Source organism: Muntiacus reevesi, chromosome X (genome assembly GCF_963930625.1).
Source record: "Muntiacus reevesi chromosome X, mMunRee1.1, whole genome shotgun sequence".
In the NCBI taxonomy this organism is placed as follows: domain Eukaryota; kingdom Metazoa; phylum Chordata; class Mammalia; order Artiodactyla; family Cervidae; genus Muntiacus; species Muntiacus reevesi.
Genome location: NC_089271.1, coordinates 94,186,798 through 94,213,563, shown reverse-complemented (window position 1 = coordinate 94,213,563; position 26,766 = coordinate 94,186,798). Strand labels below are relative to the sequence as shown.

At 49.2% G+C, this 26,766-nt stretch overlaps 1 protein-coding gene and 2 pseudogenes across 3 annotated transcripts in view; 1 reads left to right on the top strand and 2 right to left on the bottom strand.

Annotated features, from left to right (window-relative positions):
* Positions 1 to 6,388, bottom strand: part of LOC136154579 (PI-PLC X domain-containing protein 1-like) — an 11,918-nt pseudogene extending 5,530 nt beyond the window's left edge.
* Positions 1 to 12,058, top strand: part of LOC136154033 (uncharacterized) — a 17,570-nt gene extending 5,512 nt beyond the window's left edge. For 2 of the 3 annotated variants that reach the window (XM_065916248.1, XM_065916249.1), the window contains one exon: positions 5,151 to 12,058. In XM_065916248.1, coding sequence (XP_065772320.1) covers positions 8,009 to 9,028 — 1,020 coding nt within the window. In that variant the 5' untranslated portion in view covers positions 5,151 to 8,008 and the 3' untranslated portion in view covers positions 9,029 to 12,058. Of the gene's footprint in view, positions 1 to 1,238; positions 1,369 to 5,150 lie in introns of those variants that run through there. The other variant, XM_065916250.1, reaches the window with a different exon arrangement.
* On the bottom strand, positions 11,713 to 26,766 carry LOC136154578 (PAX-interacting protein 1-like; annotated as a pseudogene).

Genomic DNA, 26,766 nt, shown 5'->3' with positions numbered 1-26,766 from the left:
CTTGCCCATTTATAAGAGATGTCCAGAACAGGCAAATTTACAAAGACAGAAGCAGATGAGTGGTGCCCGGGCTTGGGGGAGAGGCATCACAAATTATTATGTAAGGGGTACAGGAAGGAGAGCATCCAAGGGCCCCTCTCTGGATGGAGGAGGCCTGAAGACGTGGAAGCCTCCTCCTTGTGGGGTCCCCACAGCCTTCCCCAGGGGGAAGCATCTGGAACAGTTGAGAGACCAGGTCCACTTTCCATGTCTGCTCCACACCCTCAAGAGAATTGCCGTGTGGGGGCCTCTCCTCCCAGGGGTGAGGTGGCCGACATAGAACCCTGCAACTGTCGAGAGGGTGAGAAAGAGTCTAAAGCTGACTTCCATAGAAAACAGCACTTCCTGTTTGTCTAACTGTCCATGTGCACTCCCAGCGGGCAGTGCCCATGGTCACAGAGTCAGGTCAGTTCCCGGTGTCCGCACAGCCAGAGGAGTGTTGGTGGGGAATGGATTGCGTTTGCACCTTGAGGAGGTGAGCAACCTTCTGTCTGGCAGGGACCCTCCCCTCCCAGGCCACGGTGTCTGGTGGCCGCCCCCTAATGGCCTGAGCACAGCAGTGTCATTCTGGAAGTGCCTGCCTGCCTGGTCACCACCAGGCATCCCCAAGTCGAGATGCCCAGTCATGGCTGAGCTTTGCAGCACTTTTTGCAACCAAACTGGCTGGAGTCAAAAGTTCCTCATTTTAATTAGATATTTCCGGTACCACTTACCGAGTTGTTTTGGGGGCAGGTGGACACCTTAAACTTTGGGCCCTCCAGGCTCAAGTGCAGAAGGTGCTGCACAAGCTCTGATGGAAAAGGTGGGTGGAAAGGTGAGGGGTCCCCAAGAGTAGGACAGAGTGGCAGAGAAAGCACAACCCCTCCCCAGGGTGGCTGGCACGTGTCCTCAAGGTAGGCTCTCGGAGGTTCACATACCTTCTGGGTTGAATGGGATAAAGTGGACAGAGAAGGGAAGGTGCTGGTGTGTGTATGTATGTGTGTGCAGTATGTGTGCGTGTGTGTTTGCTCTATGTGCATGCATGTGTGTGTGTGCATGTGTGTTTGGTGTATGTGTGTACGTGTGTGTGTGTGTTCAGTGTGCCTGTGTGTGCCTGCATGGGTGCATGTTTGGCACTGAGGCTTCCCACACTTGGACCCGTCTAGCAGCCGCATTCCCGCCAAGCCGAGCCTGCAGGGCCTCACCTAGGATGGAGAGGTGGTGCAGGGGCACATCGCAAAGCTGAGAACTCAGCACTGACATCCAGTCCACGTTCGCCTTGGTGGCACAAGAAGGAGCAGAGAGAGCTCACCTGCCAGCCCATCAGAGGTCGAGCCTGGGACATCTGGGGTAGGAAATGGGGCTTTGCATAGTTAAATCAGAACGTGCAGAAGACCCAGTGCTGGCGGCATGGAGGCATGATTCTGACAAACATGAAATGGCAGACTTCTCTCCGAAAGAAAGGAGGATTGGGTGGTGGAGAGGGGAGAAAAGCTCTAGAGACAGAGAGACTAAGACACAGAGAGAAATGGACAGAGACATGAAGAGAGACAGACAGAAGCAGAGCGAAGGGAGAGAGACACACAGGAGGTGAAGTGAGGGTTTGAGGTGGAGCAAGGGAGGGAGGAGACAGGGACCAACAGACAGACCCCAGCAGCTCAAGTCTCTTCTCCCTGAGGCTAGAGCTGGCGTGTCCCTCCAGAGGGTCCCCCACCCTCATGCTGTGCACCAGCCCCCTCCACTTGGGGCTGAGAGGGGCCCAGTTGAGCCTGTGGGGTCTCTAGGTTTGGGGGCTTCCCTTCTAGGGGAGATGGAGCCCAGGCACTAGGTCACAGCCCCTTCACTCCCCAGAGGCGCTCTCTCCATCTGGTGGGTGTTGCTGCAGTAAAAGTGACTGGACAGGCTCCCAGCATGAAGCACTCACCTGAGCAGCTAAAAAGCTGGGATTGCCTCCAGTCAGGGTCTGAGTGTCCCCTCTCTCCTGTTGTGGGTAGGTGTCCTGGTGGAGCGGTGACAGATGAGTAAAAACACTATAGAGTCTTTACCCACGTGGGGACAGGCGTGGCCATCCCGTCATGCAAGGAGATGATTTAAAACACAATCACCTGGAGACATGAACCATGACTTCTGAGTGGTAGCTGTGGATTTTTGTTCACCCACCCAGATCCTGATCTCACTCCCAAGCCTCTGTGCCTTGTCTTTCCACGTGGGAGAGGGGACAGAGCCCTCTTCATGGTGTTGAAGGTGATCTGATGTCCCCTCCCTCACCCACCATGTCTTGGAAACAGCCTCTACAAAGACCCCTCCCTATAGAGACTCAGATCCTCACTTCCCTGACCCAACCACACAGACCAGTTCCTCCCCAGGATCATCAGTCGGGGCTGAACCGGTCATTGCCAGGACCAGTCAGAACATGGGCCTGTGACCCACTGGTTCTACCTACCCAGCCCTGACTGCAGCCACTGTCCCTGCCTGGGCAGAAGCCTCCCCTCACAGCTCCTCCTGAGTCAGTGCCATCAGGCCTGCGTTCATGGCAACCACACGCCTGGGCCTTTATTTTTGTGTTTACTGCTCTCCACGGACAGGGCTTGTCCCTATTCTTAAGGTCCCCTCTCTATAGTAATAGTTCCCTTCTGTTGTCATAGTCCCCCCTCTACAGTAATAGTCCCCTTCTGTTGCCATGGCCCCCACTCTACAGTAATACTCCCCTTCTATTGTCATACTGGCCCCTCCAGAGTAATAGTTCCCCTTCTATAGTAATAGCCCCCTATAATATCATAGTTGGAGAAAGGCATGGCAACCTACTCCAGTATTCTTGCCTGGAGAATCCCATGGACGGAGGAGCTTGGCGGGCTCCATGCGGTCAGTCCATGGAGTCACAAAGAGTGAGACACGACTGAACGACCAACACTAATGTCATAGTGTTTAGACCAATAGCCCTCTATTCTCAAAATTCCACTTCTACAGTAACTGTGCTCCTCTACTGGCATAGTTCCCCTTCTGTAATAATAGTCATCCTTTATTGTATTACTCCCCTTCTATTGTCATTGCCCCCCCACAGTAATAGTACCACTTCTACAATATTAGCTCTTCCCTATTGTCATAGTAACAGTTTCCCCTATAGGGTAACAGTTCTCTATTAGAGAACTAATAGAGTAATAGTTCTCCTTTATTGTCATAGTCCTCCACCCCATACACTCATAGTCCTGTCTCTATTGTCATACTTCACTTTCTATTGTCATAGTCCCCCCTCTGCAGTAAAAACCTCTCCTCTACTGAAATAACCCCCCTAATTAATATCATAGTCCTACTACATAGTGATAGTTCCTCCTCTATTGTCAGAGTTCCCCTTCTACAGTAGTACTGTTATAGTCCCCTCTCTGCAATAATAGTCCTCCTTGATTGGAGTAGTACACTTAAATGATAACAGTCTGTCTATACTATCCCCCTTCTAGAGTAAAAGTCCTCCATTTCTATAATCTCTGTCTACAGTAAACATCCCCTTCTACTGTCATAGTCCACTCCCTGTTGTAATAAGTCTGTCTCTGTGGTAATAGTCTCTCATCTAATAACCTCCCTCTGTTGTCACTATTCCCCTTCCACAGTCAAAGTCCCCCTTCACTATAACAGCCCTCCCTCTATTGTCATAGTTTCTCCTCTACACTAATAGTCCCCTTCTGTTGTTCCTACTCTATGTTAATAGTCCCTTCTCTGTCATAATAGTTCCCCCTCTATAGTAACAGTCTTCCTCAGTTTCAGTAGTCCCTTTCTATTGTAATAGTCCCTGTGTGCAGTTATAGACCCCCATTCATTATAATAGTCCCCTCTAAGGTAATCGTCCTTTCCTAGTATAATAGTCCCTCTCTCTTTGTCATAGTCCCCTCTTTTCAGTAACAGTCCCCACTCTACAATGATAGGCCACCCTCTACTATAATAGTCTCACATATACTAGAATAATCCTCTCTCAACAGTGAGAGTCCTCCTCTATTGTAATAGCCCCCCTAAATGATAAGAGTCCTCCCTCCATAAATAGTTCTGCCTCTTTTGTAATAGTCCCCCTCTACAGAATGGTCCCCTCTATTGTAATAGTTCCCTTGATTATGATAGTTCTCTGTGTTGTCATAGTCCCTCCGCTACCGTATCAGCACCCATGGTATCAGAGTCGCCCTACTATAACTTTCCCACTCCACGGTGATAGTTCCCCACTACTGTAAAGGTCCTCCTTTATTATGAGTCCCCTCTCCACAGTAGGGCTTCCCTGGTGGCTCAGCTGGTAAACAATCCGCCTGTATTGCAGGAGACCTGGGTTCAGTCCCTGGGTTGGGAAGATCCCCTGAAGAAGGGAAAGGTTACCGACTCCAGTATTCTGGCCTGGAGAATTCCATGGCCTGTATAGAGTAAGACACGACTGATCAACATTCACTTTCTCCACAGTAACATCCCCCCCACATGGCCATAGCCCCACTCCTCTATCATATTAGTCCCCTCTCTACAGTAATATTGCCCCTTGTACAAATTATGTCCTACCTCTATGTAATCATCCCCTCTCGAGAGTAACAGACCCTCTCCCTGAAATCATCCTCCTGTAATAGTCCCCTTTCCCCTTCACAATAACCCTTCAGAATAAAAGTCTCTTTTCTAATCCAAATAGTCAACGAGATGCAAATAGAACACACAGCAAAACAGTATGTCAGAACCCCAAGCACAGCACAATGGGGAGCACCTGTGGATGTGTGTGCCCCGCCACATAGGGCTCCTTTGGTGTGTCTGTGCCACCATCCTGTAGACACCTGTGGGTGTGTGTCTGTCTTCCCTTCAAAGATGAGACCTCCGCACAATACAGGTCACCTGCCCACTGGGTGTCGTTTCCACAACTCTCCCCACAACACAGGTCACCTGCCCACTCCTGAGCCCTACTGTCTCCACATACCTGGACTTCTGTTCCATCAGAATCTGGGTCCGTGTGCAACAAATGCTTAATCATCTCATTTGGACTGGCCTGAGACGGTGGTGGGTTCAATATGATGGGAGGAATAATGTCTGATGCCCGTGGACACCAATCCTGTAATAGAAAGACACTGTCCCATTGCCCGGGTAGGTGTTTGTGGGTCACCTACTCTCTGTTCCTCTAGGACCTCCTCCTGCTCCTGCACGGACACCTTCTCTTGCTCTTCTGCTGCCACCACTTCCACCTCCTCGATGATGACTTCCACCAGCCCCTGGAGCACTCGACGATCCACATCACCTCTCCCTCCTCCAGGGGGAGACTCCTCCTGCCTCCACAGCCTTCCCGCTGCAGAAAACAGGCTCCTCGCCTGCTGGGTCACCTGCTGCCTGCAACTTCCCCGACACCCCACCGCGCAGGCAGGGGTCAGGGCCCCGGCACGCTGAATGCTCGGGCTAAACACAAAGACGAATCAGGGTCTCCATGAGCAGGAGGACCCTGGGATGGAGGATTCTGACAAAGATACTTGAGTCTGCCTGCCTGCGTAAGAATCGCCTGGGTCTCGCATGCTGTAAGCAGAGCTCCTCTGATTGAGACTAGGACGCATGATGTCCCCACGCCCCCAGTCTCGGCCTGTCACCTCCTAACCGAATGACCTGAAGCCAGATTCTGATCCAGGCGGTATGAGCATGAGCTACCCCACTGGGGAAAGGATAGGGTCCTGGCCTCTCCACGGATCTGCCTTCAGGCCTCACGATCTGATCCCCTCACAACCTCTGTGCCTCGTCACTTCCCACTCATGGCAGGACCTTTGTGCCTGGGGAGGTGCTGCAGGGGATGGACACACAGACCCTGGACAGTGACGTGCTGGCCCCAAGAGAGAGTTCCCATTGGGGCAAATTGGGCCCCGAGCCCTCCCATGGGCCGCCAAGAATGCCGACCTCAATCTCACTGTCTGGGGTCACCCAGGGAGACCCCACCTCCGAATCCTCTTTCATCCCGCAGAGTTGTGGTCTAACAACAAGTTGAGAACGTTCAGGCTGCATGTGTCCAACCTGAGACTGGGAGCTCCGCATCCATTGTCAGAGAACCAGTGGACTCGAGAGGAAATACATGCCCTGTATCCTAGAGGAGGACCGGGGAGACAGGGAAGATTCAGGTAGGAGGAGCATCTGCTCCCTCTCCCACCCACCCACACCACCCTGGGAGCCAGGTCGAACCAGCAATGCCAGAGTGGTACTCCTTAATGATCACTGTGTTCCTGAAGGACAGGGTTGTCCCAGAAGGACAACACCAGCTTGCAGCGGGACTGGAGAGGGCCTACTTCCCGCACCTGCCAGGACCAACCAGGAGGATGGACAAGGTGAAGGTGCAAGCTCTCAGGGTCCTCAGCTTGCCTGCCAGGCAGGCATCAGCATCTTGCATTTTTCCTTCCCAAAGGCTCACACCGAACCCACACACCCGGGTTTAGGAGCCCCCCACCCCCAGGTGCCTGCCTAGCGCCCCCAGCCACCTGCCCTCAGGCTCCCTCCCGGCCCTTCAAGTCCATCATGTTCAGCATGTCTTCATCTTGGGCTCTGCTCATGAAGGGCACATGGCGTGGGTTCATAATCTGCTTTAGGTCAAGGCGCCAGTCATGCCACATGCCGGGCATGCAAGAGTCTTGAGTGAGTTAGGCTCGGACATTACAAGGAATGCAGAATAGACTTCTGCCGCCAGGCTCTGGGTACACCCACTTGCCCAGCCACCACAATGACAGTCCCAGCCCCTGCCGTACCCTCAGAACTGCTCATCCCTCTGGGCCCCCTGTGGTGTACTGAGACCGTGGTCTTCATCCCCCAAGGGAGGCTCTGTTTCTGACCGTGCCTGATGTACGTCTGGTATGTGTGTCCCAGGTCCTGGCATGTTACTTGCTTAAAACTTGAGGATCTGCAGTCCCTGTGGCATGCTTGCTGTAGGGGCAAGTGCATGTGTCTGCACATTTAGCAAGAGAGCCCCGGGTTACGGGCCTGTTTCCTGTCTTCCCAATCGGTGGCATGGATGTACTGGAGTCATGTAGCACACTCTCCCTGGTCACTGATGACACACATTCCCTGTCAAGGTGAGTGGGGATGCGAGCCAGAATGAGCCTCCCGTGGTCCTTTGCTCAGACAACTACAGGCAGAGAGATCCCCAGATCTGCTGGCACTATGCCTGTGGAGATGACAACTCGCCCCGCCCCGAATCCCTTGCCCCCAGATTCGTGTGGGCCCCCTCAACGTACTGGTGCCCTCATGCCCACCCCTTCTCTTCCTGCCGATCCTTCTCCTCGTCCTGAGCATCTGACCACTAAGTCGCGGTGGTCAGGATACGGGATTGGCCCAGAAGTCAGCAAGGCCCTGGATGATGGCGCTTCTCTGATGCAAGGGACGCTTTCCCTTCTGGTGGTCCTTCCTCCGTAGCCGCACAGTGGCTCTTGGGTCCTGCTCTTTGGCAGAGCTCAGCTCCACCTGCAGCTCCACCGCCAACGCCCCCAGCGCCTCCACTGGTGGCTGGTCACTTGAGGCCCCAGTCCTGGCCCTGCTCCTCCAGCACATCCTCCCGCTCCTGCATGGACACCTTCTCCTGCTCCTCTGCTGCCACCACTTCCACCTCCTCGATGATGTCTTCCCGAGGGCCCCACCTCGCCGGCAGTTCTCAGATCCCTGGCACCCTGAATGCTCGGGCTCACTCTGAAGAGAACCCTGGGTCTCCGTCAGCAGGAGGACCCAGGGACGGAGGATTCTGACAGAGGTGCTTGAATCACCCTGCCTCTGTGAGCATCGCCTGGGTCTCGCATGCTGTAAGCAGAGCTGCTCTGAATGAGACTAAGATGCATGACGCCTCCAAGCCTCCAGTCTCGGCCTGTCACCTCCTACCCAAATGACCTGAAGTCAGGCTCTGATCCAGGCGGCATGAGCTTGAGCTTCCCCACTGGGGAAAGGATAGGGTCCTGGCCTCTCCACGGATCTGCCTTCAGGCCTCACGATCAAACTGGGCCCCAAGCCCTCCCAGGGGCCGCCGAGAATGCCGACCTCAATCTCACTGTCTGAGACCCCACCTCCGAATCCTCTTCCATCCCACAGAGTTGTGGTCCAACAACCAGTTGAGAACGTTCAGGCTGCGGGTGTCCAACCTGAGGCTGGAAGCTCCCCATCCATTGTCAGAGAACCAGTGGACTCGAGAGGAAATACATGCCCTGTATCCTGGAGGAGGACCGTGGATTCAGGGAAGAAGATTCAGTTAGGAGGAACATCTGCTCCCTCTCCCAGCCACCCACACCACCCTGGGAGCCAAGTCGTACCAGCAATTGCAAAGTGGTACTCCTTAATGATCACTATGTTCCTTAAGGACGGGGTTGTTCCGAAAGGACAATACCAGCTTGCAGCGGGACTGGGGAGGACCCAGTTCCCGCACCTCCCAGGACCAACCAGGAGGATGGACAAGGTGAAGGTGCAATCTCTCAGGGTCCTTAGCTTGTCTGCCATGCAGGCATTAGCATCTTGTGTTTTTCCTTTTCAAATGGTCAAACCGAACGCCAGCACCCAGGTTATTGGAACCCCCTCCCCCACGTGCCTGCCTAGCGCCCCCCACCCACCTGCCCTCAGGCTCCCTCCAGGCCCTTCAAGTCCATCACGTTGTTGGTCTTTGTTTACGTCTGCTGGGACCCGTTCCTCTGTGGGGATGCAGGTGGGTGTCCCTGGTGGCCTTCAGGTGCTGTGTTCACACAGCCACCAGTGGAGATCTTGTGGAATCAGCACTTGTGCACGTGGACCTGCCATGGATGCAGGGAGCATCTCAGGCCTGCCCCGACCCCCATGTGCACCCAGAAATCCCACAGCTGCTAGGCCCAACCTGTCCCAGCCACGGAGCCCCCGCTGTCCACTTGCATGTTCCAAGTGTGCCACTTGGACAGAAGAGGCAGTGGTAGAGATCAGCTCATGGCACAGCCCCAGGAGGCTCATTTCAACTGTTCCTCTGCAGATTAGGGCCCTGCTGGTGCTGGAGTGCTCCCGGAGCTCGTGGAGCCAGTGCTGTGCTGGATGAGAGAGGTAGACCCTAATGGGTGCCCCACTCTGTCCTTCACACACCACTTAACTTCAGATCTTTGCTTCTACAATGGCCTGAGCGTTTTCCATGCCACCCCAGTTGGCTCTCCTGGGATCTCTGCTCTGCCTGCTACATGCTCCTCCGACTCTCTGAAGACCCCCTCTCTGTCCCAGCTGGTGTCCCCTTTGTAGAGGGCCTATCCATGGGGCCGGAACCTGTCCTCTCTCAGAGCTTCTTCCCAGGTTGCCGGGCCCGTCCTTCTCCCCTTTTTATCCCCCCTTTCATCCTACTCTCTTACATGGAGATCTTTCTAGTGCTCTTTGTTGCCTGAGATTTCCCACCAGGAGGTATTGTGAGAACTGTTCCATGTGCAGATGTATTTGTGGGAGGAGGTGAGTTCCATGTCCTTCTGCCATCTGGATTCAAAGTCTCATACTTGTCTACACAGAGGAATGATATGATCCTGCTCTTGTTCTAATACCAAGTGTGCCGTCTTCAGTGGCATCCCTGTTTCTCCAACCCGTTTGCAAAGTAAGACAGTGGAGACCAGCCACACCAGCTCACTGTGCACTGGAAATATGCCTGGTGTGAAAGATGGGCTCAACTGTCAATCATAGTTAATGTTAACGTTAAAAAAAAGCCCTATACTTAAAATAACTTGGGTATGTAAATCTACTTTTTGAAGTGTAAGTGGTGTGAAATCTGAAATATTTTTTAAAATTTAAAATATATTACTTACTAATGAAATAGCACTTTGGATATGTGTAGAAACTAAAATCTAAGAGCTACTAGAAACTTTAAAATTACATATGTGGTCAACATTATACTTCTACTAAATCTTGAGTCAGACCAAACAACAGGACAAAAAAGACTTCCTTTCTTATGAGAAATAATTTTGTAACCTAATCGACCTAACAAGTTGATTTGCTTTATCTTTTTCTTAAATCTTCATATGTAATTTCCTCTGATCCTCCAAGTCACTGTTCAGCAGCTGTGCAGGCCTTGGAGTTTGTAAGGAGTATTTCCTGGCAGCTCTTGAAAAAACACTCACTGAAAGGTTAATCAAGTCAGTCAGACTTGCATGGTGCTTAAACAAACCCCTTTCTTCACTGAAGACTAAACAGATGCATACACTCTACCCAGAGGCTTTTATGCCATTATCATGTTCACTTTTCTTCAAGGGTATAAGAAGCAGGCCCATACTCTGAATACTGTGCAATCAACATTTTATGTCAACACATGAAACTCCTCTTTACTTTCAGGACCTTACTGTTACTAAATTTATTCACATTAGTATTCATTCCAATTGTGGTTCATGAGAAGACAGTCAGTTCTATAGGTAGGTTTGTTTGCTTAGGTACAAAAGTAGGAACTGAAAAGGACACACATTGTGAGATAGTCTGTTAAAGACGCAAGTGCCAACTGGGTGTGTTTTAAAGAGCTTTATAGATTGATGTTTCCAGGAGACCATCAGCGTGTCATCCACGTGTGATGAGAGACTTAACGGTGCCCACATGGCAAGAGACGGGTCACGGGAAAGTCACCACAGTTCAGGGCCTAGAGCACAGGTGAGGTCGCAGGTGTGGAGCCTCACTTCACAACTGTGACACTGAGTGGTGATTTGCAGGACTGACTCCACGTGGCTCCAGGTCAGAGCCGGGAGAACATCCCACATAACTAAGCGACACCCGAGCCTTACGGCAATGCTGACCACTCCTGTGACGTGGAAGTCCTATGGTGATTCATGCATGTGCTCCACCTAAACTGCGTTCAGGAATTAAACTGCAGAGATTACACAACTGGAGAACAGACTGGAGCCAATTACAGCTCCCTTTAGGAAAACACCTTAACAGTTGCCGTGGAGGCAAATTCAGTGTCTGAGGAGCACACTGATGGGCAGTGACGTCCGGGCAGGGTTGAACCTCTGTGACAGCACTGGTCTTGAGTACACTAATACCTGTAGTTTATTAAACACATTCGTATGTCAGTAGTCACTGGTAAGATGATGGTCTCCACTTATGTTTTTGTACCTACAACCCAACAGGAAGTGTATTAGAACCATATCTGGAACAAAAGCAGGAGAGATGTGGGTTTCTGTGATATTAATGACTCTAGCTGGTCTGTGCCTGTGGTAATAACTGCTAATGTTCTGAACATAGCTCTGCTCAGGAGTCTATGTCTCACCTTGGTAGAAAATGGCTACGTTCCAGAAATTACTTCCACAGGAAAAAATTCTAGTAGAAAATATTTTGCCTGGAAATTACTTAAAATGTGATCCAGCTTAATGAAAACCCTATAAACTATACAGGAAATATGTCACTATAAAGGATCACTCAATTCTAAGTAAAGTTCAAAAGTACATTAATTTAAAATGTGGGAAAATTTTCGATATAAAATAAAAGAGTATAAGAAAAATAAATGTACAAAATGTTTCAAATCTTCAACATCCATAATTTAGAGATAGCAAGGTCTTTATTTGCATCCTTTTATTTTCAGCTAAAGTTCCATTAACAGTGTTGTGGAAACATTTAAAACTTGACAAATGAATCATAAAACCAATGTGGGCTCTTAAAAGTCATATAATACAAAATATGATTTATGTTTCCTCAGAATAAAATTACACATTTTAATAAGATGCAACGTATTTAATATATTTGTCTTCCTGCATAAAAATGCTTGTCTCAAAGAAAGCAGCTGAAAAACAAGGGCATCTGAGGGAGCAAGGCCTAGGGCAAGCCCACACTGCTCCTGGCACCAGCCCAGGTGCATCAGTTAAATTTATATGTAGGCGTGTTGAGGAAAACAAGTTCCCACAACAGTATGAACCAGTGTCAACACCCAACAAGGTCCCCAAGTTCAGATTAAGAGCCCCAGGTGCCCGAAGCCCCACTACAGAAAACCAGCCCCTCCCTTCTTCTGCAGAGCACATGCCAGGCCCTGCAGCCCAGGCCACTGCCTGCAGCAGGACGACACGGCTGCTCTCAGGCTGCAGATGCGAGGAGAAGCCCAAGAGGTCATCCACAGATGGCTCAGGTAAACTTAACACCAAGTCTTCCTTCCACTAGGAAAAGCAGTGCAGAACGGGCATTCAGATCTAAACATGTAGGGTGGGAAAGAGCCCGGAAAGATGTAAGAGCACCTACTCTAGAAGAACAGTCTACGAAATTAAATGGGCCTCTCAGCGATTCTATCACTAACCCTGGTCAATAGTGCCCTAACCTGTGGGCTCATGGAGCACACGCAGCTCTGACACTAAAGATGAGAGGGGCCCACCCACCGCCTTCTGAAAGGATGTGACTCATAGTCCAGTGTCTGAGTGAGCACTCCAGTGAGAACAAACTCTGCATTGTGAACATCTGCAAGGAACAAAGATAAAACCTGTCAAACAGACGCACCTGCCCACACCCATGCATGCCAACACACAGCAGAGAAATGAACATACCTATTCCTCTGGCAAAATACTCTTGACACAAGTGAAGGTCATTTTCACAGGCTATTAAAATTATTTCTGACAAACTCTAAGGAAAAGAAAAGCAGATTCTTGGTTACTGAGCCTCATACATGGACATTGATGCATTCAACAGTGTTTCACTTCTGTGCACCTTACCCTGTTTATGTTCCATGAGTTTCCTGATAGATGGTTTTTTAGACAACACTTTGCCTCCTGCACATTCCACAATCGCTTTCATGGTTGACAGACTTGGGCAGATCCCAGGAGTGATGTAAAAGTATTTTGCCTAAAAGTGAAAATACGTGTACTGGTTTCAAACTGAATCTTCAGTGTGCATAATTTCTCATTCTACCCAAGAATTTTGACAAAATGACTAATTTCATGGAGCTAGACGGTACTAGACCCCCCTAGTCCCCAACCTCAAGTGGGCCTGGTGGAACCCAGACATGGAATTTCAGAAATAAGCACTCTCATAAGCTAGGTGTGAACTATAATTATTCAAAAGTGGCTAGAACTTTAATTCCTGTAAGACATGAAGTATTCTGTGATAAGAGCAAGAATAAGAACATTTTTCACAATTTCTAAAGCTCAAATGGAGCACAAAATGATTTTGATGGTTAAAATTTTCTAACACCCTTACTCTTAAAGGTACCAAAAGCACCATTTTGTTTTAAATTCCTCAAACGTTTAGAAAAACACAGACTATTTTAGGTAATGTACTCTTAACTCAGGACGGAAAATCTCTTTGGATTCCTAAGTTGGCTCCTTAAGAGCAAAACAAACAAACAAACAAAAAACCTGCCTCTATTAATCTACTAAGCCACTGTTTGATACAAAAAAAAAAAAAAATTTCCAAACTGTTCTATCTTAGAAACGTGTAAACACTGTAGTCTAGAATTATTAGACACATATTCAGTTAATATTTTCTCAAGAAAGGTCTCTATTTTCCAGCTGAATATATGTTTTATGAGAGTAGTATTAATGTAAGTTGGTAAAAGCAAAAATAAAAATGTAAATCTCCTACACACTATTCATAGCATACTCTTTGAACCCGGGTTATTTGTAATGCATCTCTCTCCATATTGATTCTCTTTGACATGGAACACACCCTAGAGGAGACCTGACTGCACAGGGAGAGTGGGGAGAGCCCAGCTCTCTGGGTGCAAGCTGCCCACTCCATCATGGTTGCCCAGCTGCAGCAGCTGATCTGAGCTCCAGTCCAGGCGTACCTTGAAAAGCGGAGAAACGTGGGCCCTCCTCAAGGACTCCTCCAAACTGAAGGAGAAAAGCACTTCGGCCTCTGCATCTCGGAGACGGTAGTTCTGCTCGTCTGAAAAGGAAGACAGTACAGCCTCAGAAAGTGCCTGGCACTGGGGTACACCACATGTGACTGGCTCCAGGTGCCCCAGTGAGCCATGTGCTGGCATCCACCTGTGAAACCTGTGAATGAGTAAGTCTCCCAGATTATATTTCATTTACTTTCCTCCCCAAAACAGCCAGCCGGGCCAAAGACGCTCTTCCTCCCTCCTGGATCAGTGTTTCTTAGCTTTTAGGAACAAATGTCCTGAAAGATGTCCATGGACCCTGCTCTCATCCCTGGGCAGCTCCCCACCTCCCCCTCAGCTCACACTGTTGGGGGGCCAAAGCACCCCAGCCCAGACCCAGGTGAAGAGTGCCCATGTGGAGGGACAGGCTGGGAACCAGGTTCATGGCCAGCTTGTGCTCACAAGGACCAGTGACTTCAGAGCCAGTGTACTCCAGCTAAGAGTCGATTAGCCACATTTTACATTTGTACCAAAAGCAAGTTCCTTTTATACAGTATAAGAATATCACTTTATAAAGAATGGTTTTCCCAGGTTTTGAGGATTTAAGAATTTTTAAATAATACCCAATTTTTCAAAAAGTAAAGATCACAAAATGTTTTCATCTTCTTATGAATACATCTCATTCAGAAAAGCATTTCATCATCATAACCAAACTAACAGTCCAGGGTCAGGCTGAGTCAGATGACAGGCTGTAGGGCTGCCCTTCTCTTTTTTAACAACGCCTTAAAAATGAGAAAACCATTCTCAGCTCAGAGAGCATAGTTGCTGACTCCATCAGGTCACTCAGGAGACACTGAGGTTTAACAACTGCTAGAAATGCAAGTCCACCAGCCACCAGCAGAAAAAGAAGGCACTACACTAGGTGAAAGAAGAGAAGAATGTCTAAAAAATGAAGTTAAGAAATGAACAAAGAAGTATTGTCATGCATGAAGTTACATACTTGAATGAAGTGATGTATCTGAACTGCTAGTTTCTACAGCAGAATGAAGGTTGCTGTGCCTGCTGAAGAGCCGTGAGGGAGGACAGGAAGCAGTCCGTGTTTAAGGTGAGAGATGACACTGAAATGAATACAGTAGCTACAACAACCCTGGGTTTCTAAGAGGAGAAGCTGAGTTACATTAACTTGGTCGGAGTTGTGGCAAGAGTCAAACTTTCCAGAGCAGTGTAAAGGGCATGTGTATTCCAGAAAGAAATAACCTATACAATTGGTGTCTCAAACTATATAGATATAAATACAGAATGTCAAAATACCTCTCCCCCTTGATAGGAAGCATCCAGTCTTAAAGCTGTCAGAGCCCAGGTGGGGGCGGTGTGCTGCAGGGGTGGGAAGGCAGGGGTGGCCGACCAGGGCTGACTACATGGGACTCCTCCAGGAATGTGTCATCCTGTATGTATCATCAGGGAAACAAGGCAGGGCTACAGAGCTCTTCCCCAGTACTTCCCAAAGTACCACAACCTTCCTATTCCACAGTAAAACGTGCAGATATCAAATGCCTCACTGGGACATGAAATAATTTGTTATTTATCCATTTAAATTCACAGAGTTAAAAAATGAACTTGATGTGTGCTGGGATGAAAATGGAGATAAATTTGAAGGCAAAATCCCTCCTAACTGGCCATCCAGTGCACAGGGTGCGGCTCGGCCACTTACCGATGAACTTCTGGCACTTGAAGCACTCCTCCAGCCACTCTGGGGTGACGATGTGCTTCACCACGGAAACGGCCATCAGGAACTTGACGGTCCGCTTCACCTTGCTGGCGATGAGGTGGGTGAATTTCTGTGCAGACTCGGCGACCTCCCCACCCAGGATGTGGAGCTTCTGGGGGCTGGGAACACAGAGCAGAGGTGAGACCATCTGGTCTGCGGAGTCGCCTGCCCGCCCTCAGCCCGGGACTTGTCTAGACCGTGAATGGGGCTCTCAGCCGCACAAAATGGTGAAAGCCGTGAAGCCAGACCTACGCCACCGTGCGAGCAAAGTGGAAACTGGAAGTGACAATGTACATTTCCCTAATCCATGCCACACAAGTTAAGATTAAAGCAGGACCTCCACTGGACACCAGGAGGACACCCCTTTGAAGAAGTAGAAAGCTCTGAGAACAAGGCAGCTCGCTACATAAGGAGTGAACCTCCCAGGCTGTCTACGCCAAAGTGAGTATTGATAAGGCACGTTAAGACACAGTCTTTAAGAAATGATGACACAAAAATTGAGTTAAGACATAAACATGTAAAAGATGATCTCTTTACACCCAATTTTAAAAATAAAAAATAATTTATAGTAGCATTTATAATTATTTCTTTTCCTTAAAAAAATAAAGGGAAATGTTTGAATCCCTGTGACACAGGTCAACTATCCTTTAAGCATCCCCTCCCCAGACACAAGCCCACAATCCCTCCTGGTGTTACTTCCAGAAGTGCATTTATGTAAATAAATACAAATACACCTGTGATCCCTGGGCCCGCCCCACCAGAGAGAACAAGTCTTGAGAAGATGGTGGGTTCATTCCGGAAACCTGAAGGGGCAGAGCTACTCTCGTAAGCTAATGTCCTTATGAAAATGTTTTTTGTGCAGCTTTGCTAATGTTTGATTACAAGACTGCTTTTGGTCTCCTCACCTGAGTCATCCTAACAAGAAAGAACGCATCTAAGGAGGAAGTAGCAGCAAGAATGAGGCGGGAAAGCAATGATGTAATGATGACGCAGTTTATAAATAAACATGATGAACAACGTTACAACATGATATTCCTGATTACATGTTAACCTAATAAAACTGCTATCCTAAAGCAAGTATAAACAGAAAGGAACATTCATTAAAATCTTTATGCAAAATAGAAGGAAATTTCACCTTTATGTACTCTTGAACTTCAACAGACTCAAATCCAATGAAAAGCACAAAAGGGGTCAGTTCCGGTGGTAACTTCTTGGAGGGAGGTGGAATATCTTCGATTCTATGAAACACACATAGGAAAGAATGGCTATTACTTCCCTAATATGTCCTTTACCAAACAAGATATTTTAATTTTAACAGCATTAAGAAGCTCTGAGAGCTTTACCTGTGTGTGGTTTTCTGTTCTTAAAGGGAAAGTACAGTGACTCACCTGCTCTTTCTTTCCCACCATTTATACAAAGTCACCTCAAAGGACTCTCACCTGGCACCCCTAGGGGAAGGGCTGATAAGGCACCACCCCTCACCCCCCAGCCTGCACTGTCCCTGGGGGTCTGTGAGGGTGGAAGGGAGGGCTTCCAGGGCCCTCTGTGGTCCCCAGTCCCCCACCGTATCCCACAGGCCCCATCTCACCCCAGAAGCTCTGACGCAGAGCAAAGCTTGTCGACTCAAGCACACACTCTATATTAAACTTCTTTGCTTAAATTTGTTCAAGCCCTATTTTTAGCTTATATTTGAGACAGTCTATGAAATAAAAAAAATCTGTAGTGTTTTAATGACGTATATAATCACATAATTAGGCTTTTGCTAAAGAATCCAACAATCTCCGGATTGGGTATCTGTGGGGACTGGAAGGAGGGGACTGAGGAGTAGGGAAGAGACAAAGACCCTCACTAAATGCAGCTCAGAGGGTCTCTTGGCTCTAGTTAAACCACCGGCTTACCTCCACCAGGTGAGACCAGAACAGTCTGAAAACACCCCCGCCCCAACCCCACAGAGGGGGCTCCATCCCCCATCCTGACCTGGGTCAGGGGTCGGACGTGGGCTCTCGGGCACACACTGAGGATGCCTGGAGCCAGGTTCCAGTCCCCCTGCCCCGGTCCCACCACAGCAGCTCGTTTCACACAATGGGGGTTCTGGCAAGATAGAAAAAAGATAAAACAGAAGGTTGGACTTTTTTTTAATAAGAAAGGAGAAGACACTGGCTAATCCCTGTTTATCTCCAGTGATGAAACGAGACATGTCATGATACAGCTGCAATGCAAGCAGCACATCCTTCCAAGTCCTGGTGGTTTAGTCGCTCAGTCATGCCCAACTCTTTGTGACCCCATGGACTGTAGCCCGCCTGACTCCTCTGTCCATGGGGATTCTCCAGGCGAGAATATTAGAGTGAGTAGCCATGCCTTCTTCCAGGGGATCTTCCCGACCCAGGGACTGAACCCATGTCTCATGTCACCTGAATTAGCAGGTGGGTTCCTTACCACTAGTGTCACCTGGAAAACCCTTCCAAGTGAAAATCTTAGGGATTTCCCCCAACTGCCACCATTTCCTAGAACAGACTGTAAAAGATCATCAACCATTAAAAAAACAAACAAACAAAAAAAAAAAAAAACCAAGGTGATTCTTCCTACCTGGCACTTTTGGAAGAAGGCTGGATATTAGTTACTTCATTCTGCTTTGGTTTGGGAGGTAGTCTTACACCCTGTAATTAACAGATGATTTACCTTAGTCAACCACCCCAGTAACACAGCAGCTTCTGAGTGCTTTCTACCCATCTCACCACACACAAGAAACATTCCCCAAGGAACAACTGGCAGAGACCACGGGCGCATGCAACTGTCCAGGGAGGCCCTGGTGCTGGCCACCCTCTCTATTCACCAGACCCAACAGTTCTTAAGATGTCTTCACCCCTCTCCTAGCACTTGTGATAGATTTAATCCTCAATCTTGAACTTTTCAAAACACTTTTTACTTCAAATATTTTATGTCTCAATGGAATCTGGAAAACACAATGATTGCAATTACACCCCTCCAGAAAGACAGAGGTTCACCTATAAGGGTGCAGGACGGTCGGGTCACAGGACACTGGAGGGGAAGGCAGGCCTCTGACGGCCACTCTGTGTCCCAGGCAGAGTGCCCATGCTCCTAAAATCAGCTGGAAGCCCTGATGTGCAGAGATGTGGAGCCCGTTGGGGAGCCAGTGCCTCTAGAGGCCCCCACAGCCAGCCTCGCACTGTGACTGCTGCCCCCTCACCCCTTCCTTGCCTCTAACCCAGTCTTTCTTACACAAGCACACACATTTATGTTCTACTATGGGGAGCAACCACCTCTCCATCTGAGATGAGGGTGGAGATGACCCTCCCCCCAAGTGAAAGGCAACCCTACCAGAGCTGCCTACCAACCAATCCCTGGCACTCCAGTGCAGAACAGCCCATCCTGAAGGCAGCCCATCAGAGATCCCAGCCAGTGGCCTGGAAGTCCACTGCCACAGTGAAACGCTGTGGTCAGGGCTGACACTCTGGCACCCCAGTTCCCACCTCCTGAACACCATGGAAACACATGGTCTCCCTGTATTCTGCTCTGCGGTTCTGTAAGCACTCACGTAGCTCTCTGAAGAAGTCATGGGGCTAACGTGTGTCATGTGACTGAGTAACTCCCAATATCATCAACGGAGAGGATAAAGACACAGGGTGCACTCAACAGCTTATGACAGGCGAGAAGATTCAGCCCTCATTGGTCATGACGGCCAATTACTAAAAATTAGTTACAGATACAAACATATCCCTACTTCTTTGTAACACAGTAAGTAAGGTGACTAACTTGACATACCATCAACAACTCTGCTGACACTTTCAACGGAACTCTCCAAGTATCTGAATAGAGAAACAGGTTAATTTTCAGAAACACTATGTACATAAAGGAGCCCTTATCAATATAAAAGCCCTTTCAGGACACACACACACACACACACACACACACTATTATAAAACAGGTTAACAATAAGGACCTGCCATATAGCACAGGGAACTCTACTCCGTACTCTGTAATAGCTACGTGGGAAAAGAATCTTTAAAAAAAGTAGACATATGTACAAGTATGACTGATTCAGTTTGCTGCACACCTGAAACTAGCACAACATTATAAACCAACCGTATCCCAATAAAGAAATTAAAATGGAAGTGTATCAATAATAGCAGAAATGAGAAGCCTCTCCAGGTGTGGGTCATCCTGGACACAGAGTGGTTCGGGTGATGGCCTCCAACAAGGGGACCGTAAGGACTATTCCTGAGTTTATAGGGAAGCCTGGCGGGGGCCAAGTGTTCCATACGAGACAAAGCAGAGCAAACCAGCAGCCTGTGGTCCAGTGCAGGCACCACCCACCTGCATGTGCTGAACCCCAGACAGTTCCGGGACCCCCGTGGTCTGGCGTCCTAGAAACTAACTGTGAGGAGCACAGCACGTGGGGGCGGCGGCCCGGCTGGGCCCTCAAGGACACATGTCCACCGAGGAAGGGCCTGGCATCTGCACCATGGCTTCAGAGTGGACGTCATAGCCAGATCTGTCCCAGGGAAGCAGGCTGGCTGTGGCTCAAAACCAGAAAGGGATTTCTTGCAACTGAGACCTTTAGGACCAGAACTGGACAGGCTCCTTCATGGGAGCACATGTTAAAGTAGCGTTCGAGCGACCACTTCCTGGAGTGACGCTCAGGTGGGTAAATGGTGTTAAGCACCATCTGGTGTACAGTCAGGGCAGTGGGCCTTCCTCGGGATCTGTGCAGCAGAAAGTGGGGGCGGGGGGGTGCCGTTTCTCACAGAGCAAGTTAAATGAGAGCTGGCTTGAAAGACAAGATCAAAAGGCTTTCTAGTGTTCCTTCCACTTCTGAGAGTCCATTAAAAAAAGCAAACAAAAATACAAGCCAACAAAACTTCTGGGCTCAGTGCAGTGGGAGACAGCGTGGAGAGGAAACAGGAGAGGAGATAAAAACTGATGTGACCCTGAAGCCAAGAGCAGTGTCTGGAGCCCCAGCCCACGGCCACAGGGAGTTGGCCTGCTTACCCAGAAGGTTCACCACCAGGTGTGGGGTCGGGGCGAAGGGGTCCTGCAGGCCAAAGGCGGTGTAGCAGCCATACTGTGTCTGCTGCAGGGTCTAGAAGTTCCCCAGCAGGATGTCCCCCAGCCACTTGACATTCGCGCACAGGATCTGTCACTCTTTGGCTTTCTCGTACTTTAAACCAGTTGGTCTTTTTTGGTTGGTGTCGGGGGGAGAGAAAACACATTCATTAGAGTTACCGGTGTTCAAATTTGTACTTCTGTTAACACAAACCAGCCCACACTTGCTCACACTGGACATGGCAGGGACGGTTCTGCAGAGTTGATCGGGCTGTAAGGAGGTGTCCATGTGATCATGAGGTCATTGCCCACCCTGCTTTCACCTCACCACTGTCCCTAATTTGACTGCAGCCTCCTTAATCATATGATTTCATTCTTCTGCTAACATTATGACAAATATCACTGCCATTCTTTCAACAGACTCTGACGTCCACCATGGAACTCTGACAGACTGAGAGATCCAGAATGGCCCTGTGCAGGCCGAGACAGAACCTCGGCTGACTGAGGGACCCTCAGAGGCTCTGTGCAGGCCGAGACAGAACCCTAGCTGACTGAGGGATCCCGAGAGGTCCCATGTGGGCTGAGACAGAACCCCGACTGACTGAGGGACCCTTAGAGGCCCTGTGCGGGCAGAGATGGAACCCTGGCTGACTGAGGGACCCAGAGTGGTGCCAAGCAGGCTGAGGGCAGACGTGGCGGTGGCTGCGTTTACTCTCTGCAGATGAGGATGGTGTTGCTGCGGCACAGGTAGCCCGTGTACTTGGCACCCACCAGGTACACCATTCGCTTCAGGTCGTCCCTGTCGCTGTCGACGAACCCAGTCACGGAGGTAATCTGGGGGGGAAAGGTCCAGTAAGGTCAAGATGTAATGATGGTTTAACCCAGTTAGTATGACTCTTTCTTCTCCCTGTTGGTTGCGCTACAGACACACGTGTTTCCATTCCTCCTCCGGCATTGAGGGGCACTTGGCGACATCACCTCTGAGAATGCTGTCACTGCTGACAGTGCTGCACATGAGACAGCAAAGGGGGATGGAAAGCAAACATACCAAATGGAGAATGCCTTCCTGTGTTAGCATGACACTGTTCCAATCATGTTAATGAAGTTACTTTACTAAGCCTATGAATATTGGTCAGTTCTTCTTTCTGATCCCGAGTTTGGGCTCATCTGACAGGGAGAACCGACAGGAGATGATGTCTGCCCAGCTGTGGCCACTTCTGGTGTCAGACGCTTAATTGTAAAATGAAAGTGAAGTCGCTCAGTCATGTCTGACTCTGCGACCCTATGAACTGTAGCCCTCCAGGCTCCTCTGTCCATCGGATCTTCCAGAAAAGGATACTGCAGTGGGTTGCCATTTCCTTCTCCAGTGGATCTTCCCAACCCAGGGATTGAACCCAGGTCTCCTGCATTGCAGGCAAGAGCCACCAGGGCGTAGGCATTTATTAAACAGTGTCAAAGACTTGGGGGAACCTGTTAAATGTCAGGAAGCTGTGACTGTGACAGGGGGACAGAGAAGGAAACAAGATGCTGATTCTGTTCAGGGAGGCAGGGAGAGCCTTACATGCTGGGAGCACGGCTTGTCCCCCAGCGGGAAGGCCAGTGGAAAGTGCAGTGCCCAACGGGGCGGCACCAGCTTCTTCTTCAGGACCATGTTCAGCCAGTGCGCCGTGATGCACCTCTTTCTCTCCTTTATCACCTGCAAACACAACAATATGGGCTGGTCATTGGGGGCTTTACTGCAGGTGACATACAGAACTGTAAGGCTGTATAACTACAAGGTCATTTTTACTGGAAGTTCAGTAAATATAGGAATTTCAGGAGCTTAGCACTCAATTTACTAAATTAATAAACTACAACAGTGTCACAGGTTAACTTGAACACAACCTGAAACACAGGAACAAGAGCCAACCATGTGGAGGAGAGCTGACAGCCCAGGAAATGACTTTAATCATGGAAAGAGATGGCACTCCCGATCATCAGAATTCAAATTGCCCCTTGAGAACACGGCGAGTTATGAAAACATAATTGCCCCTGAAGTTAACCGCGGGATGACCCCTACGTGCTCTTCACCAGGCATTTCTCAGAGGCCATGTACCACATACACACTAACAGCAGTCAGTCTATGAACAAGAACCCATCAGAGAAGAACAGAAATGAGCCCTGAGGGGATGAGGGCAGGCCGCACTGAGGGTGGGGCTGCTGGTCAGCAGCTCCGAGCGACCCTGCTCCCACCGCTCCATGTTCGGGTGGCCCTGACGGGGCGGACGGTGTCCACCTCCCCCTCATTAAGAACTTACCTTTCTTCCCCAGTCCTCACAGACAGAGAAGCCGGGGGCCACAGAGGTGTTCACATGCCAAAGGTGGATGGAAACCAGTGAGAAGCGGTTTCCTGTCTTCAGAGGTGGGAGAAAGACCTTTCCAAGCATGGCCGTCCCAGCATCTCTCAGAGCCCCCCAGTCCCAGAAGAGCTGAGCCCTCACCTGTGTGAACAGCCCGCTGACCTGACTCTCGCAGAGCAAGTGGGTGCAGCGACTCGAGAACGTGGGGTCCACAGCTCCTCCATGTGTCTGAATGATCTGCACACACATGAGACCCATGGTCAGTCAGCTCCCACCCCCGGGGAAGAGGGACTTGTGATCTCCAGTCAGACAGTAGTTCACGAGACCCACCATGTATGTACACAGTGTATTTCCCAAAGTGTGAACGAACTATCAGTTATATCTATGGACTTTCCCACCCAGCACTACACAGCAAAAATGAACTCTAAGCCCCGTTTCATCTGAACTTCTGGAGGAAGAGTGGGATGCTCTCTTTCTAAGATGGGGTGCTGTGGACATTTTAGATAAACCAGCTGATCTGAGCTGTGGGGCGTCCCATGTCTCAGGGGGCCGGCTGAACCCCGACCTCCACCCCAGGTGCCATGAGCACTTCCCCTGCTGGGACAGCAAGAAAGGTGTCAGACATCGCCAACTGGTCCCTGGGGCCAGAAGCACTGTCTTTAAGAAACTTTATTCTAAAAAGAAAAAAGAAAGCAAAGCAAGATGAAGTTAAATTCAGTTTCTGAATTTCTGAATTTTTTTATACTGTCCTGTATCCCAAATGCAGTGGTTACATGGTCATGTGGCACTGAGGGGAACACCGTTACCAAAAGGGTGAGAACTTCTTGGGTTGGCAGAAAAATTCCTTTGATTTTTTTTAACTAAAAGACATATTTTTTATCTGCCCCAAGAACTTTACTGAACAAGGTATTCACTGTTTTGTTCCACTACAGTCTGCCATTTTTCAGGCAACTTCATAATTTCATTTTCCCAAAACTTTTTATCTTTCTGAGCAAAGAACTGTTCCAGGTGCCTTTTACAGTCTTCCAGACAATTAATTTTTTTTCCAGTAAGGGAATTTTGTAAAGACCAAAATAAATGGAAATTCAAAGGTGCCATGTTTGGTGAATATGGTGGATGAATCAGAACTTTCCAGACAAGCTTTAACAGTTTTTGCCTGGTAATCAAACATCAACAAAACATGCGGTCTTGAGTTATCTTGATGGAAGAGTGTGAGTTTTCTGTTGGTTAATTCCGGATGCTTTTCATCAAGGGCTGCTTTCAGATGGCCTAATCAGGAGGAGTACTTGTTGGAATTAATCATTTGGTTTTCCAGAAGGAGCTCACAACAGAGGACTTCCTTCCATTCCCTCCATATACACAATACCACCTTCTTTGGTGTGGTTGGTGGTAGTTCATTTCACTTGTCCCAAATCTCTTCTGTTCATCATTTTACAGTATCTTTTCATCGATGGTCACAATTTGTTTTAAAAACAAAACATTTTTTGTTATGTTTCAGTAGAGAACTACATGTGGAAAAATAGTCAGGAAGGCTTTTTTTGCTTCTCTTTTGTGAAACCCAAACATCAAAGTAATGAACACAGCCAAGCTGGTACAACTCATTCTCAGTGCTGGATTTGGATGTTCTGAGTATGTCGGCTATCTCACATGTGGTATAATGTTGACTGTTCTCAGCTAACATCTCGATTTGATCACTATCAACTTCAACAGGTCTACCCAGCTGAGGGGCATCATCCAGCAAGACACCTCCAGCAGGAAACTTTGCAAAGCACTTCTGGCACGTTTGATCAGTCACAGCACCTTCTCCATACACTGGACAAAGCTCTCTTTTTTTTCTTTTCAGTTGTGTTTTTACCTTTCTTTAATTAATTAAGCATAATATGCCTGAAATATTCCTTTGTTTCTTTCATCTTCAATATTAAAATGGCTACACAGAAATTCACCAATTTTGATAACTGTTTAAAAGAATGCACACTGATAAGACAGCTGTCACAGAACAATCTAACAAAAGTGTTTTGCATGAAGTTAAAGTCAATTAAGTGCTATCAAAGCCATCTTACAGTAAAAACAAATGAGCTTCTTGGCCAACCCAGTGGTTATAGGTGTAGGTACACGTGTATGTGTGTGCGCAGGTACATGTATCTCAGTGACCTCACCCTTTTCCAGGTGGCCAGCAGCTGCTTGTCAGACACCTGCTCTGGATAATCCATGATTGCAAATACACATCCCAGGAAGAAGCCTTCTTCTGGGACTAGAACAGAATTATACAAGGAAAATGAATTAGAACCCCCATTCTGTGAATGTGTGCACAAAACATGAAAAAGTTCAGAGTTGGATGTGAATTTATGAAGTTAGTCATGTTTTCCCATGATGTCTCCACCAGTAGTCTGAGGACCTCTGCAAAAGGTCCTACAAATACAACTGCTAAAAATGGAGCTACTCAATCACCAATATTACGTAATTCAAAACGGGGAACCACCAGAGTTTATGTCTGGGTCCTGAGTGCTCCGAGTGGTCCTTGAGACAGCCCACCATTCCAAGGACACCGGTGTTCACTTCAGTGTAGGGACGGAGGCCCAAACCACCAGAGAAACCTAACAATTCCTAACCATAGTTCCTATTTTCTAAGTGTTACCCTGACATGAATCCTTAGCCTGCCCTCAAACGCTCTCAGAGAAGGTACAAGGGTTTCAGGAGAGGGAAAGATAGAGATGCATATTACTAACTCTCCACTGCTGGGTCATGTCCAAACAGCGGGGGCTGAGCTTGCGCCTGGGCGGCAGGGTCTTCAGGGCCTGGGCCGTCTGGCCGGGTGGCTGTACCGTCAGCGTCAACTGCATCTGCTGCTGCAAGTGGGCGAGCTGCTGCTGCAGGGGCAGCTGGGGCTGCTGGGGGAACTGGTACAGGTGGGCCTGTGGTGGCTGGAATGGGTACAGTGGGGGTGGAGAGTAGGGCTGCTGCAGCAGGTGCCACTGCTGGAACTTCAGGAGCTGCTGGGGCTGCAGGTGCAGGATGGGGTGTGGGGCTGGGGCTGGCTCCAGGGCCATCTTCACCTGGCTGAGCAGCACCATGCTCAAGGGGCCCTGCTGGCTTTGGTTCACCTGCTGCTCCAGGGTCTTCATCGGCACCGAGAGGGACTGCAGGATCTGGAAGCAGAGATCAGGCAAGGTCGTGTCAATAGCTGTGCCCTCAACTCACAGGCCCCTCAGAGAGCAGAGCAGCACACCCTACACGCTGTGGGCTAACTCTCAACAGCAGGAGGTTTCAGACACACCCACGGTCCCCCCATGTGCATACACACTGCTAGCTCACTGAAGTGAACATACTCATACTTGAGACCTCTTCATCAAAACGTGAAACGGAGTAAGTAAGTAAAATGGAAGAGGTTACTGAATGGACATGGGCAGATATACACCCTGGAGTGGCTGACTCGCTCCAGAGCAGAAGGACTGGAGCGGGAGATGTATGCTGTTCTGTCCCGCTGATCCCCCCAGTCCTGCTGTAAGCCCAATGCCCCGCCTCACCCAGGCCATATAGCCTGCCCAAGTGTCCCTCCCACAGCTGCCGTTTCCCAACAAAGGGTCCAGAGGACGCCAAGACCCCACCTGCATGAAGGCACAGGACTCTGCAATGGTGGACGGCAGCTGCCGGCCATCCCCGTCTGCGGCTGCCCTGCTCCGCCACACACACAAGGGACAGGAGAGACCCAGCCCCAGGGCTGTGCATGCGGGTAGCCTTCCCCAGGTCAGAGGCCCGTGCACAGCTGTCCATTCCCCGTCCTCAGGGTGAGGTGGGGCCCTGCACACACACTGGACAGAAGACCACAGGCTGGAGCTCACGCAGGCCAT